The 14,033-nt window shown below is 27.4% G+C and overlaps 1 protein-coding gene across 4 annotated transcripts; it reads left to right on the top strand.

Moving 5' to 3' along the window:
- Positions 1–72: 72 nt before the first annotated feature.
- On the top strand, positions 73–13,345 carry LOC132922184 (ectopic P granules protein 5 homolog). 4 transcript variants are annotated; one of them, XM_060985552.1, is made up of 37 exons: positions 73–465; positions 1,729–2,340; positions 2,470–2,622; positions 2,748–3,037; positions 4,628–4,784; positions 4,847–4,999; positions 5,091–5,314; positions 5,380–5,564; positions 5,628–5,785; positions 5,862–6,002; positions 6,082–6,254; positions 6,354–6,480; positions 6,541–6,708; positions 6,785–6,999; positions 7,057–7,378; positions 7,432–7,680; positions 7,742–7,896; positions 7,985–8,143; positions 8,274–8,397; positions 8,458–8,618; positions 8,682–8,831; positions 8,893–9,067; positions 9,138–9,283; positions 9,365–9,539; positions 9,615–9,812; positions 9,874–10,008; positions 10,078–10,347; positions 10,413–10,596; positions 10,692–10,877; positions 10,967–11,127; positions 11,202–11,345; positions 11,415–11,584; positions 11,658–12,103; positions 12,170–12,374; positions 12,459–12,647; positions 12,705–12,830; positions 12,902–13,345. In XM_060985552.1, the coding sequence occupies exons 1-37, from the start codon at positions 409–411 to the stop codon at positions 13,116–13,118; spliced, it is 7,260 nt and encodes a 2,419-aa protein (XP_060841535.1). In that variant the 5' UTR covers positions 73–408; the 3' UTR covers positions 13,119–13,345. The 4 variants fall into 4 exon arrangements, with proteins under 4 accessions (XP_060841535.1, XP_060841534.1, XP_060841533.1 ...); XM_060985551.1 differs by having other exon boundaries at positions 8,890–9,067; XM_060985550.1 differs by having other exon boundaries at positions 5,380–5,785; positions 8,890–9,067.
- Positions 13,346–14,033: the final 688 nt, after the last annotated feature.

Below are 14,033 nucleotides of genomic sequence, written 5' to 3'. Positions count from 1 at the left end.
GCGTATCATTTACGGGTGACCGGTGACCGCGATAACAGCCACTGTTGCCAACGCGGCGGACCGGCTGTTTCGTGGTATCAGACGTTTCCAGCAGCTGTTGATGACCGATGTTGATAAAATCTGATCGCCACTACATCAGGAGCAGCTGATTTCAATGTTGTTGTTGTTGTTGTTGTCAGCGACAAGAGATAAAACAAAGCAAAAATAATTAAAAACAACGATAAAAAGTAAAAACTGATATGACAAAAAAAAAATATTGAAGAAGTCGCAATTTGCTTATTTGCACGACACTCGACATAGTGTCCTAACGTGGTTGTTGTCGGCCGTTAGGTGTCTATTATTTTTACGTGATCACCATTGTCCGTCGATCGTTTAAAGTTCGAGAAAGAATGATTTGATTTCGTTGATATGGAACGACAGAGGCCAAAAAATCGTGCTCCGACGGAGACCAAACAATCGGCCAAAGTATGTACGACATCCGTGTAACGATCTTATTTCCGAACCAAATCAAAATTAGGTCGCCTTTGTATATTATGTAATTTTCAATTTATCTTAACCAAACCAACAATTAAGCATATTAAGACAAAAATATGTACTGCTCGTATTTTCTATAAGTATCTGAGTTATAATTTGTTCACTATTTTCTGTTTCACTTGATTTTTTTTGTTTATCTAAGGACATTTAATTGCATTATATTTCTACACATACTCGCCTTTTGTTATAGACTCGTTATGTAATATGTGTTTACTATAATACACTTCTGATTTGATTTAATAGGTAACTTTATATTGATGTTTACAAAATGAAAATAATTCAAATTTTCAAAACCACTGATATAACATTTAATAATAAGCATTATGTTAATACCAATTGGTTATTTAAACGTTTTATTATTATTATTATTGTATCCAATTCCACAAATGTTGGTTCTGTTTGTGTTATCTTTATAGAATTTGGTATTTATGAACAATTTTATAATATTATTGTGTGTAAATATGTAATGTTAAATTAATTATTGAGTTGAATTTTAGATGTTGTATATACTATTTATCATTAATTTGTGTTGACAAATATTCATAATGAAATTTAATTTAAAAAATGGGCATATTTTATCATAGTTGGTTATATTAATAATTAAAATAATTTTTTATTTACTTATGAAATTATACCCAATTATTTTATGTGCAATGTGCCTATTAAAATTTGTTTTAATATCTTATACTGATAAAGTTATAAAAATATAAAAACAAAATTTGTTGATAGTATTATTGTTCTATATTAATGTTTGATTCTAATTATTATGAAACAGAATATAATAAGTAAATTGTAGGTATACATAAAGTTATTTATGAACCAAGAACCACTCAATCATCTCTTATTTATCTACTCTAATCAGTCTCAAAGATATGTTTATGTATCTGACCGCTCTGGCAATGACTAGAAAGTTTAAATTAACTCAAAACTATTTTTTTTTAATTTTGTATATAGTGAACATACCGATTTCATTTAAGAAATTTACCAAAACGTTACTTTTGCAAGATTTGTAAAATAGTTATAAATATATCTATACTGTCTGCTCAGATAAATATCATGTTGACAATTTTGGTTTTTTGTTCAATTGAATAAATTAATATTTTTAACTTAATTTTTAAAATATTTGAAAAAAAAACACTTATTGTAAATCATGTTATTTTGTATGAACATTTTTAACAAATGTTTTGGTTGCAGATACATATTGAAGAACCAGAACCTATAGATGATGTGCTGAATTCTTCTATAGTGGATGATGTTGAAAATGCTCTCCACGAAGCATTCAATGATATTTTTTTAAGTACAGAACTTTCAAAAGAAGTAAATGAAAGTATTAGTTATTTGAATAATGACAATACTAAAACTTCTGATATAGAGAATGTTGTTGAACAACCTACTGCTATAAATATAACACCAACATCTATATTACCAATTTCAATTCCTTGCTCTGTAGGTTCATTACCAACTCCTTGTGCTCCAATATTGAATGACTTATGTAGTTCACCAGTTGATGAAATACCTTTTGAATCTTTAACTCCATTTAATGATGAACAACTGGCAGAATATTACCAAAATACATTATTATTTAAATTACAAGAGTATATTGAAGAATTTAATAAAACAGAATTAAAATATTTCCAAATTTGTGAACATCCACTTTACACATTACTAGAAGATTATTTACATGCAAGACTTAAACTTGAAAGCACTAAACAAGAAATTAATGAATCAAAATATTCTTATATTACACACGAGAAGCATATCTGGGCATTAGAACCAGCCACATATACACAGTACGGTGAATGCCAAGTAAATATTATTAAAAAAAACTGTTTTGTTTTATATGAGTTAAATTTAATGATACATAATATATATAAATGTATTTCATCCAAAAATGCGTTGCCAATCTGTTTTTTATTTTAATTATTGTTATTTTAGGATGGAAATCCAGTGTCAGCTACTAAAAAATATGATATATCTAGATTTAACCAAGTAGCTTTAGACAATTTAGTGGTATCTCTCAAACAGTTAAGAACTTTGGTTAACAATTATTATTGTGCCTTATATGATTGTCAGATGATGAAAGAAAAGGTTTGACAGATTATAGTTGTATTTATTATTTTCCTTTTCTGTAATATTTACTTAACTACACTAAAAATACTATAGTCCATAAATTAAAAAAACACAAGTAAAATATATTATTTTTTATTTTTTAGATTGACTATTATCTACATGTATTGTGTCAACCTTTTTCTTCTTTGTCTGCGGATACTCCTGTGAGACTCTTTCTCGACTCTGATGTAAGAAGTTTACAAGGGAAAAATCTTCAGTCAGCCATCCATGATCTCAAGTCTTCCATTTCTATATTATTTTTATACCAAAGAAAAATAATTAACGACAAAGTTTTCATTAATGAAACTAAACAATTGTTGGTTAAAGTAATCAGTGTTTTACTTAGAGTTGCTTCGTGGAAAGATCATTTCTTTATAATGAATCACATTTTAAGGTAATCAGATCTCATTGAACTAAAATTTAAAATATGAATATTTGTGTAAAGTAAATAATATGAATAAAATAATAGCATTTATTTTTATTTTGATTACAATATAAAAACTAAACACAGTTATAAATAGGTACAAATACAATTCAAATCTAAATCTAATAATACAGTCTGAACATAATATAAATTTAAAAATACAAATAATCAGCGAGTATAATATGTTTTAGTCTTGTGGTGAAGTAGGTGTTTATGGCCATGTGAGGCATGTGATTGGGGATAAAAAAGGAATTTAGTTATGGGTAGATTAAGAGAGAATTTATAAGAAACTTTTGAGAAGATCTGGAGCATAAGGAATTTAATAAAATTGTAGTGGATTCATGGAAACTGTATGTTAGCTATAAGACATTACCTAGAAGGGATGGACAACTGGCGACCAGCAAACATTTTTAATTGACTCAGTGGCCCGTGCTACATTTCAAATTACTTTATAAAAATGTAAAATGTTAGGATTTTTTTGTATTTTATTTTATTATATTTATAGAACCAACATAATTTTTATTGTAAAACGTATATATGAATTCTTATCTAGCATTGAACGATAAATGTAAATTGTAAATTTTATTGACTTTCTTTTTTGTTTGCTATTTATGTTCACTGGCCCGCTAGATTTTCACTTTCAAAAATTGGCCCTTTAATAACATTGAGTTGCCCATTTTTGACCTATAGAATAAAATTTGAATGTGAGTGACTGGGATATTGTGAGAACAAAGTATGAGTTAAAAATCTATTTTAGACACGTTTGAGGTAGAGTTGGTCTTTTGAAGCAAACAATGTTAAATAACTATGTCATATTCAAGGATATGGCTGTAAAGTGAAAAGTACAAAGTATGCAAATAAAGGGCTGATTTGAAACTTTTGCTATTACCTTTAATTTATTTTAGGACTTATAACACTTTTTAGTTTTTATGGTTAAGTTATCTGATATTTAAAGGAAAAAAAAAAAAGTTAGTATATTCCAAGATTTTTAACTATGGATACATGTTGTATTTGAAAATTATTTAAAAAATAATAGTCTACAGATTTTAAGAAACAAATTATTTGACACTTATTCAAACCAAGAGTTAAGCCAATTTTAATGATCCATTGACTGAAAATGTTTATTTCATCTTGTAGATTTTTACAATCAACAAGAGGCTCAATTTTATGTCACAGAATGCAGTACAATTTTCAGCTTTTTTAAATTGATAGAAATAGAATTTATAAATAGAAACTAAAAAAAAAAAGAGAGAACTAAGATACTTGCCTTAAAGAGCTCTAGGTTTTGGTGGGTATTATTTAGTTTAACAAATTGTAATCAACCTTCGTCATCCCTAAATACGCCTCTGGGTTTGCCTGATTTATAATAGCACTAAAAACCGACAGAATTACATGACAACATTTTGGAAAAAAAACTTAATTTTTATTTAAGTAGTGAATATAAGTGTTAGTTAAAAAACTTAACTTTATATAATATAATATATGTACTTCACTTCAGTCATAAGTAAATTATATTTTTCTCCATCACAAATTATTTTATTTTTTTATTTTATGGCCTAGGTGTCAAACAGGTGTTGGGAAATGGGCCAACTCTTTTATACAAATACCATTGTTTGATTTAAATCATCAAGATAATAACTTTCATTTAGATTTCATGATTACATCATTAGCCAATATCTTACTGCCAATCCAAGCTCGAGATAAATTCTTAGAACAGGTAAGAAATAATACCTGTTTAGTTAATTTTATATCCATATTAATGTATTTTACATTTTTCAGATTTATAAAAGTGAAGATGCCAATGAATCTATATGGGTAGTGGTAGACAGCGAAGGAGAAGAAGATAGTCCAGGAAATTCTCAACAAACAATTCGTGAGAGTGATATTATTGCTTTTCTCAATCAAATGCCTTTTTCAGTTCTCTTTAAAAAAGTATTTAAATGGTTTATTTCATAATACATATTATTATTTATTATTAATAAAAGTTCAGAAAAAAATATATATATTTTAATTTTTATGACAGATGATTATGTTTTCTGAGGATGAAAATGTTTTACGTATAAACTTGTGGAATGAACATGATTTATTAAGACTAATTGCTGTTGGCAGTGTTCTGGTTAAATTATTTAAATCAGGATTAGAGACTTACAATTCAAAAAGTACCAAATATAAGCAGTTTTCAAAACGACTTGGACATCTACTTCAAGATACTGTAAACTATGTTACTGATGTATTAGAAGAATATAAGTAAGTTCTTTAGTACATAATATCATATATTATTTTAGTTATTAATATAATGTAATTTTATTTAGAAATCATAAGTTTGTGTCTGCCAGAATACAAACAGAATATGATGCATTTATATTCCGTGCTGTTAGTTGTTTGTATAATAATGTTGATAGAACTACTTGGCAGTATTTAGTGATGTTACCTTTTGGACAAGTATCTTCTAAAATGGTAGTAAATCTCTTCCAATATATACTACACATCAAATCAGGTAGATTAATATCACAACTTTTAAATATATATTTTATCGTTATAGTTTTTATCTCGTTTATAGATTTTAATGAATGTTCATTAGAAGAACTCTCAGAATGCATTACACATACTTCTGACGATGAATGTTACTATTTATTAACAGCCATTAGTAATATGGCCTTAAGCAGATATATTAATGATTTAGACTTTATAAAATCAGTGACTATTTGTTTGTTTAAAGTAAGGATAATAATAATTTTCTTTTGAGCTGTTGTATATAATTTATTATTATTATTATTATTATTATTTTTAATAGATAGGATTTGTGAGTAAAACAACTAAAGAACAATGCCGTAAAACCTGTCGAACTTTGCTTACACATTTATCTGATAAACATCCATTTCTTATTTCTGAAATTATAAGTGTACTTAAACATAACTTTGATGAAGTTGGCTCGGTATGTATGCTAAAAATGTAATTGTTATACCAATAATTTATTTTATCAGATTAAATTTAATTAAATATTCCATGTCAAGGGCTCTATGTATCTTTTCAAAACTCTTCAATTACCAAATTGGAAAATTACTATGGATGACTTATCATACTTAGAACATTTAATACTCAATTATCCAATTACATCTACAGAAAATTGTTTAAGTCGCCATATACTTTCAAAGATTTTTTCAGGATGCAATGAAAATGATATTAAGTAAGTATGCTTTTAAAAAGCTTTTAGGTATCAATGTATCAATTTAGAAAATATGTTTGAATATTTTTAATTTTTATTTATTTTTTCAATGCAATGCAGTGATTTTATGTTGACTAAAGATATGCATTGTCGTATAGCAAGTATTATTGTCAAAGCAGTTGTACAGCATGCTCCCATCACTGTAGATGAAAGTTCAACTCAATATTTAGTTCACAGTATAAAACAAGTAATTTTTGTAAATTTATTAATAACTCCGATGTAAAAAAATTAACCCTGACTATTTTAGTTGGTACAAATTAAATCAAATGAACAAGCTTTTCGAGTATGGACTTGGAAAGTACTATACACATTAAAACTTCACTTAATGGACCTACCAGATATTATAGTACGTAGTTCATTACAAGATTTGAGCCATTATTTACTTTCAGTAATCGATATTGATACTGATAATAATGTGAGTTAACAACTTAATATATTTAAAAACAATTCACAAGTATACTATAAAATGCAAAAAAAAAATTTAATTTCAGGACATAAAATATTTGCGTCATGACGACCCAATTGCCCTATACACTGCTGTTCATGTAACAACAGCGGGTCATTGTGTTCCAGTTATTCTAAACAAGGGCTTAGATTATTGCTATAGATTATTACAATATAGACATTACACAGCAACTATTGCTTGTCTGAATAAGATAGTTCCATTTTTTTTTGAAAACACAGATTGCCTATTGGAATCAAAAAAGTAATAATATTTTTATTTAAAAATTTCAAATCTAATAAAAATGTATTTATTTTATAGGTTTATTACAATTGTGGCAGGCATTATGGCAGATAACAGGAACAGCTCCACAAAACGTGCTATGAATTTATTAAGTGTTCAAGGGCCTTCTGAAATCACTTTACAATTTACTAATATGATTCAATATCAAATATCTAATTATGCGCGGTATGGATTAATAAGTCCTCATTCTGTTATGGACTTTTGGACTAAAGTAGTGTGCACTGTATGGAAAGAAGCAGAGTCAGATTTGTTTGTTTATGTGTTGGATACTGTATTCAGAAATGTTTTTCGAACTCAATCGATACAGTGGGCTCGAGAGATGCTTATAAGTTTGATAACTGTAAGTGTTGTTGCAAAATTCTAATAAATTATTAATTTTTAATGATGTTCTAGCAATTGAGTGGCTCAAAAGAAAATGTTACGGCTATTGGATCAATCTTCAATTTTATGTTTCAAAGTCCAGAAAAACGACCACTCTTATTGCCCAAATATCCTGTGGTATTATATTATTGTCCATATTATGCTCTGTTGGCATTAGAAGCCGAAGAATGGTGTATTCAAGGTAGAAATGATATTTGGAAAAACTTATTGATAAAATTAAAAGTACAACAAGGAAAATCTAATGTGGACGATGCACTCAAGGTTATACAAACATAAAATTTATTATAATCATGATTTTATATGGTTGTTTTTTTGTACTTAGAAAGTGTGTTCAGAATTAAAAGTACCTCATTTTACATCGGGACATTTATCTTTGTATCGGTGGATGCAATACGGATTGGAAATGCCATCTGGTCATCCTATGACTTCTTTATATTGGCAAAACTTTTTTAGATTGTATTTACAGCGAGTTCCAGGGTAAATATATATTTTTTTAAATATTTACTTACAATTTGAGTTATAATATTTAACTTTAATATTTATTAAATATTATTTAACTACTTAGAACTCAACAATTAGGCTGTGTTGGTCGTAAATTTTTTGAAGGCATTGTAAATTCACCATATCTAAATAAAATAAGTAATAAACTTAAAGAGTGCATTGATTTTCATCGTTCTAAACTTCAAACTGAACCTAACTCTGAAATTGATTTGCGTTTATTAAGGTATGTTCATTATTATTAATATTATTGTAACTATAGTGACCAGATTATGGAAACTCTTATCCTTTAATAAATGTTATAAAAATTTATAATTATCCAATACAAATATTAAAATAACAATTCATAATTATAGATACTATGAAGCTTGTACCCTATGGTTAACTGATATTCGAATCCTTGAATCTACCTTATTCATACCTTCACTGGATTCAATGTATGAACCAAATGACCTAACGCACATTATTAATGGGTCTCATGTAATGAAATAATTATAATATTTTTGCTTGAAAAATATTAACTTAATTATTGTTGATTAGGAGTGGTTGTCAGACTTAATCAATCATAAATTAATTGAAGAAAACAAATTTGAATGTGTACAAAATTGGTGTGATTTATTTGGTAAAAATGTTCTAAATAGCAATAAATCTAATAGAAGAATACCTTTAGAGAAAGATCCTATAACTAGAATTATTAACAGGTTAAAAATTTAAATTATCTTACTAATATTGACAAATTTAATGTATGTAATTTATACTTTTAGATTGAAATCTTATGATGATCCTATAAAATGTCCGAATTTTGCATTACGACTATCAGATATTCAAACAATATCTACTAATATGTTGTATCAAAAAGATCATTTGCAAAATATTTTACAATTAAATATTAAACAAATTGTACAATTTATTAAGTAAGTGTTTTTTTTTTTTTTTTTTTTTTGTCAGAAATTAAGTAATACCATTTTGCAGTAGTGTATACCGAATGCAAACAGTTTGTCATGAAAATTTAGACAATCGTTACATTGATGGTGTAAAAATGGTGTATGTTCAAATAGATTCTACTACCAGAGTTCAAGCAGTTTGTGATTATAAAACAAAAAAAGGCAGTACGAACAGTTGTGCTGGAGCAGCTGAAATTACTTTCCAAGTATATTTAATCATAATGTTTTTAAAATGAAAAAAATTAACATACTTAAAGTATAAAATGTAATTTAAAGATTCGAGAAGCCAAGTTGAATTCAGATGTAGTAGAAATTAATTCTAATAACAGATCAGAATTGGATACATTAATTACTGATATTTTGGAAAATTCGTTGCCACATTCATTAACAACAGCATGTACTACATTGAATCTAATTATTCAGTAAGTGTTTAATATTGTGGCCACAGTTTAATTAGATAAGTATTTTGTAAATATATGTTGTTTAACTTATTGAAATTGCAGGTTAATATTCAACGAATTCAATACATTGATAAAAATAGGGGATATTGCACTAGTTGCCGATATTCAATCTTCGGGTGTTTGGTTGTTCTATACACTCATGTCTGAATATGCAATTCTAAGGACATGTCCTTCTATTGAGAAATTTGTGTTTACTAAACTTCAATCTATTGGAAATGTATTTATTACTTTGATCATTGTTTAAAATATTATAAATCATTATAAATGAATTATATATAATTCATATTTTTAGGTTTTTATAATGAATAATGAAAATGAATGTTTACGTGTACAAAACACAGCATTGAACTTCCCTGAACTAGCTGACATACTGATACCTTTATTTTCACCATCTAGTTCATCCACAAATACATTTATGCAAGCTTATAAAAATATTGTTGACCATTGCAATTCTCAATATGAGCCTATTGCATTAAATTTACTCTCTAAAGTAAGTGCAAGGTAACATTTTGTAAAATAAAAAATTGTATTAACTTTAAATTGTTGTATAGTTCAATGTGTCTGTTTGTCTATCAACTAAACAGCCTTTACTTCAAGAAAGGTCAATATTAATGGATTACTGCATAGGAGCTTTGATATTAGTTAAACAACAAACACGATCAGATTACACATGGTCTTTACATGAAGTCAGTAAATTGAATATTTTTGGTGTTTTATTATTGTAGGTTGATGATTTTTAAAATTTTTATTTATAGATTTTTAGTCAACATTTATGTGAAATAATGGATCATGATTTTCCTGAACATTATGGTGAAATATTACTAAAACTCTTAGATCATTCTAAAGAAGGCCGTATTTATTGTCAAGTATGGTTTAATATTCTCAATACAATTTTGGCTCAAGCTGTACCTACAACACAAACAAATGCTGTGAGAACAATTTTGTTGCCAGGAATGACAACAGATCAACTAAGAGATGTAGTAAGGCGTTATGCAACTGATCAACGATCTCTAAGTTCACAAGAAGTATGTTAAAATATTTATTATTTTATATTATAATTTATGTTTAATTTATATTTTTTGTAACAAAGCTTCAAGAAACTTTACATCTTTTGACTACTCATTTTGCTAATGAAAGATTGAAATCTGCTACTGGAGAGCTATATTCAAAATACAATGTATATATTGAACCATTAGTTGGCTTGTATGCTATGGTTAGCCATGCATTAGTTGTAGGAACCTTACAGTCTTACCGTGGAATGTTAGCAAATAAAAGTAAGTATTAAATGACTTTAAAATGTTTAAAGTTTATAAAAAATATAGCTTAGATTTTATTTTTGAAACTATAACTGTAATGTTAACTATTTTAGTATGTGAGTTTTTGTGTCCAACATTAATAAGTATGTTTGGCCCATGGTTGGAACCATGGTATGAGGGTTGGAACACTGATCATAGATCATTGAAACTTCCTTGGTTGGCTACGGATACTTCAATATCTGCTTTAATGGTTGATGCATTAGTGGAATGTATTATATTTGTTCTAGACACCATGCCAGGTGAGAATACTTCTGTTAACAATTATAAATTATTACTTCTTATGTTAGTATTAAAAGAAATAAATCCTTTTAATTATTTTTATTTTTAGCTTGTGATAATGTCTTAAGTTTTGTTTGTCAATGGTACATAAAAATGTTTGCACATATTCAGACAAATGATTACATTTTTGAAACAATTCACTCAAATCTTGAAAAGTTACCTTGGCAAAGATTTATACCAACACCCGTTGATTTAGATTTGATTATGAAGGTTATTGTTGATATCTTTTAAATTAGTTAACTTTAAATAAAAATAATTAATATTTTATATAACATTTTTTACAGGTCATGGACCAATTTTTACCCCAATCTCAATGTTTTTTGGCAAATGTTATTTTGGAAATACCTTGGCCGTATGTTCCGAATCTTGATCTCCGTGTATTGTTATCACTGTTTATAAAACTATCGAATCAACCTAATATGAGAAAAGTACTTCTGAGTTTACACGATTTAATTTGTTTTTTAGACTTTTGTAAAATTATATATTTTTTATTATAGGGTGGAAAAATTAGGCCCCTTTTATTAGAAGCTCAAAAATTTGCCTGGTACCAAATTGACGGGGAAACATATGAAAACATTCTCAGTTGGTTTGTTTCAAAATATGATCCAATGGTTGTACTTCAACTAAGTAATGAAGATTGGTGTGGTACAGATTCTGCTGTGCTTGAGTAAATCATACACCTCATAATATATTTATTATCTGGGATTTTAATATTTATAATAACAATTTTTAATTTCTAGTCTTTTGAAAACAGCAGCTGGTTATAACAATATCGATAATAATGCACCTTATGCAGAACCCATGATGTACAAAAGAAGAATATTTATTCGTGCAATGGTAAGAATGTTTATCTCGTTGGCTTCACGGTACCGGTCAGTGTTGGGTAGTCATTACAAGAATCTTAAATGTGCTTTTCACCGTTTACTGGATGAAACTGAAATGGTTAGTAAAAATAGTGAAGAGGCTAAACTATTGGTCCTAGAGTTGTTGGTGTTAGTTAACCAACCTACAGGTTCCATACTATCATCCCTCATGCTACAATCTATTCAAGAGTGGATTAGCCAAAGAAAAGCTGACTGTGTAGTATTACAAGGTTTTTTAATGGTTACTTGGTCTCATGTTACTGATCAACAACATAAAGGTGATATCCTTGAAGCTTGCTTGACATCATGGTTTAAGCATGTTGGTAAGTTCATTATACTAAGCACATATTAAACAATAGATATATTAATTTGTTAACTATTTAAAATAGGAAATGAAGAAGATTTTAAATGGGATAAAGTGTTATCACTAGTTCAGCCTGTGAGTCTCCACTATCAAGGTTTAGGTGAAGTATTAATGACTTCCAGTCATTTACTTACATTATACACACTGGCTCTAAAAGAATCCCAAAATCGATCAGCATATCCTGACATACTAAATACTCTAGTACAGTGTCTAGAATCTGTAAAACCTAAGTAAGTGACTTAGTATAGGAAAAATTATCGATTATAATAATAATAAAAATTCTTAATTAAATTGAATATATTTATTTTATACAGTAATATAACTGAAAACAAGTTACCACTATTGTGGTCTTTAGTCTTACGATTGAGCACTGTTGAAGACGATCAAACAGCTGAATATCTGTTACGAGTTGCTAGTTCAGCTGCACAATTAGCCCAACATAAACAGAGTTGGAGCTTGTTTGATGCCATAAGATTACAAAAACAGACCTGTATATCTCCAAAGTAAGTTGTTTATTAGTTTTATTATAAGTCATTTTTATTAACATTTTATAATTATAGATGTCGTGTGCTATGTCGGGCTCTAGTAGCTTTTATACACTCACAGTTACCAGAAAATAAATCCAGTCGTAAACAACATATAAGACAAGAAGACAATGCACCCGGGGGTTTCATGTGTAATGACAAGTAATAATTTTTATATAATTTATAATATAGCTTTGAATAAAACAACATAATCTAAATTTGTTTTGTTGCAGTGATTTTACAACATCTATAGAATGTTTGAAAGCAATCAGCCTTTTAGAATCTTTAAAACAAGATAGGCAGTTTTCTGATTCAATCGTAGCCATTGACATGGCATTAAAAATGATTAAAGGACCACAAAGTTCTATGAAAACTGGTGAATTATTCATAATTAAATTAGCTAAATGCTTATATACTGATAATTTTATTTACCGTATGGATCCAATTTGATGACAACAAGTTGGGTTGTCATCGGTTTTTTTATGTGTCGTCTGTGATATACTTAATGTTGAATATTTATTTTTATTTTACTGACTATTTTTGTTATTAATAATTATATTATACTTTATAACTGTATTCTGTTTATTTTAATTGAAGTTTAATTAGTAAACATTTCATGATGTTTTATGCTTAAGTAATATATTAAATATATATATATATATACGTTTATTATAAAATCAACTATTTTATCAGTGGTAATGTTAATTATTTATATTATTCTTTGTTGGAAATTATTATGAACAATAATTCTGAACTTTTTTTAGATCTAATTGATCAAAAATTGAATAAAGAAAAATTGAGACTTAAAATATATAAACATATAAAAGTCAATTTTAAATTTACAAAATAACTTGGAAAATTGTCGAAATTATAAAACATATTTTACAAGACAAATTTGAAATCTCTTGTTACAAATTTAGAATGACAAATAAAATATTATATTGCATCCTAAAACGAAATATGTATTTTAGGATCAGTGTGCTTGTTTTGCTCCTTATAATTTACGGTCGGTAAATCAATTGTGCTTAACTGTATATAAATATTGTTTGAATGCATAGTTTCAACACTTTTTTTATTTGTAAAAAATCATCATTAGAGTTTTTTTTTTATCGAATTAAGTAAAAATGAACTTATATTTTTAAATGCTCTGATATACAATCGAATAGTATTTTAGCATACAGATAATTGTATAGTATGAATTATTGCTATTCTACTACACACACTACTAGTAGTCTACCACAGTAATACCGGTGTGTTCCGAGCCCTGATTACATAACATAAAACATTATAATGAGTAATGACACTGTCATTACGACAGTAATAATTATGTATACTTGCTCGAATTGCCCACATTTTTTTTATTGG

This window comes from Rhopalosiphum padi, chromosome 2 (genome assembly GCF_020882245.1).
Source record: "Rhopalosiphum padi isolate XX-2018 chromosome 2, ASM2088224v1, whole genome shotgun sequence".
Classification (NCBI taxonomy): domain Eukaryota; kingdom Metazoa; phylum Arthropoda; class Insecta; order Hemiptera; family Aphididae; genus Rhopalosiphum; species Rhopalosiphum padi.
Note: the sequence above shows the minus strand (reverse complement) of the source record. Positions and strands in the feature narration are given on the sequence as shown.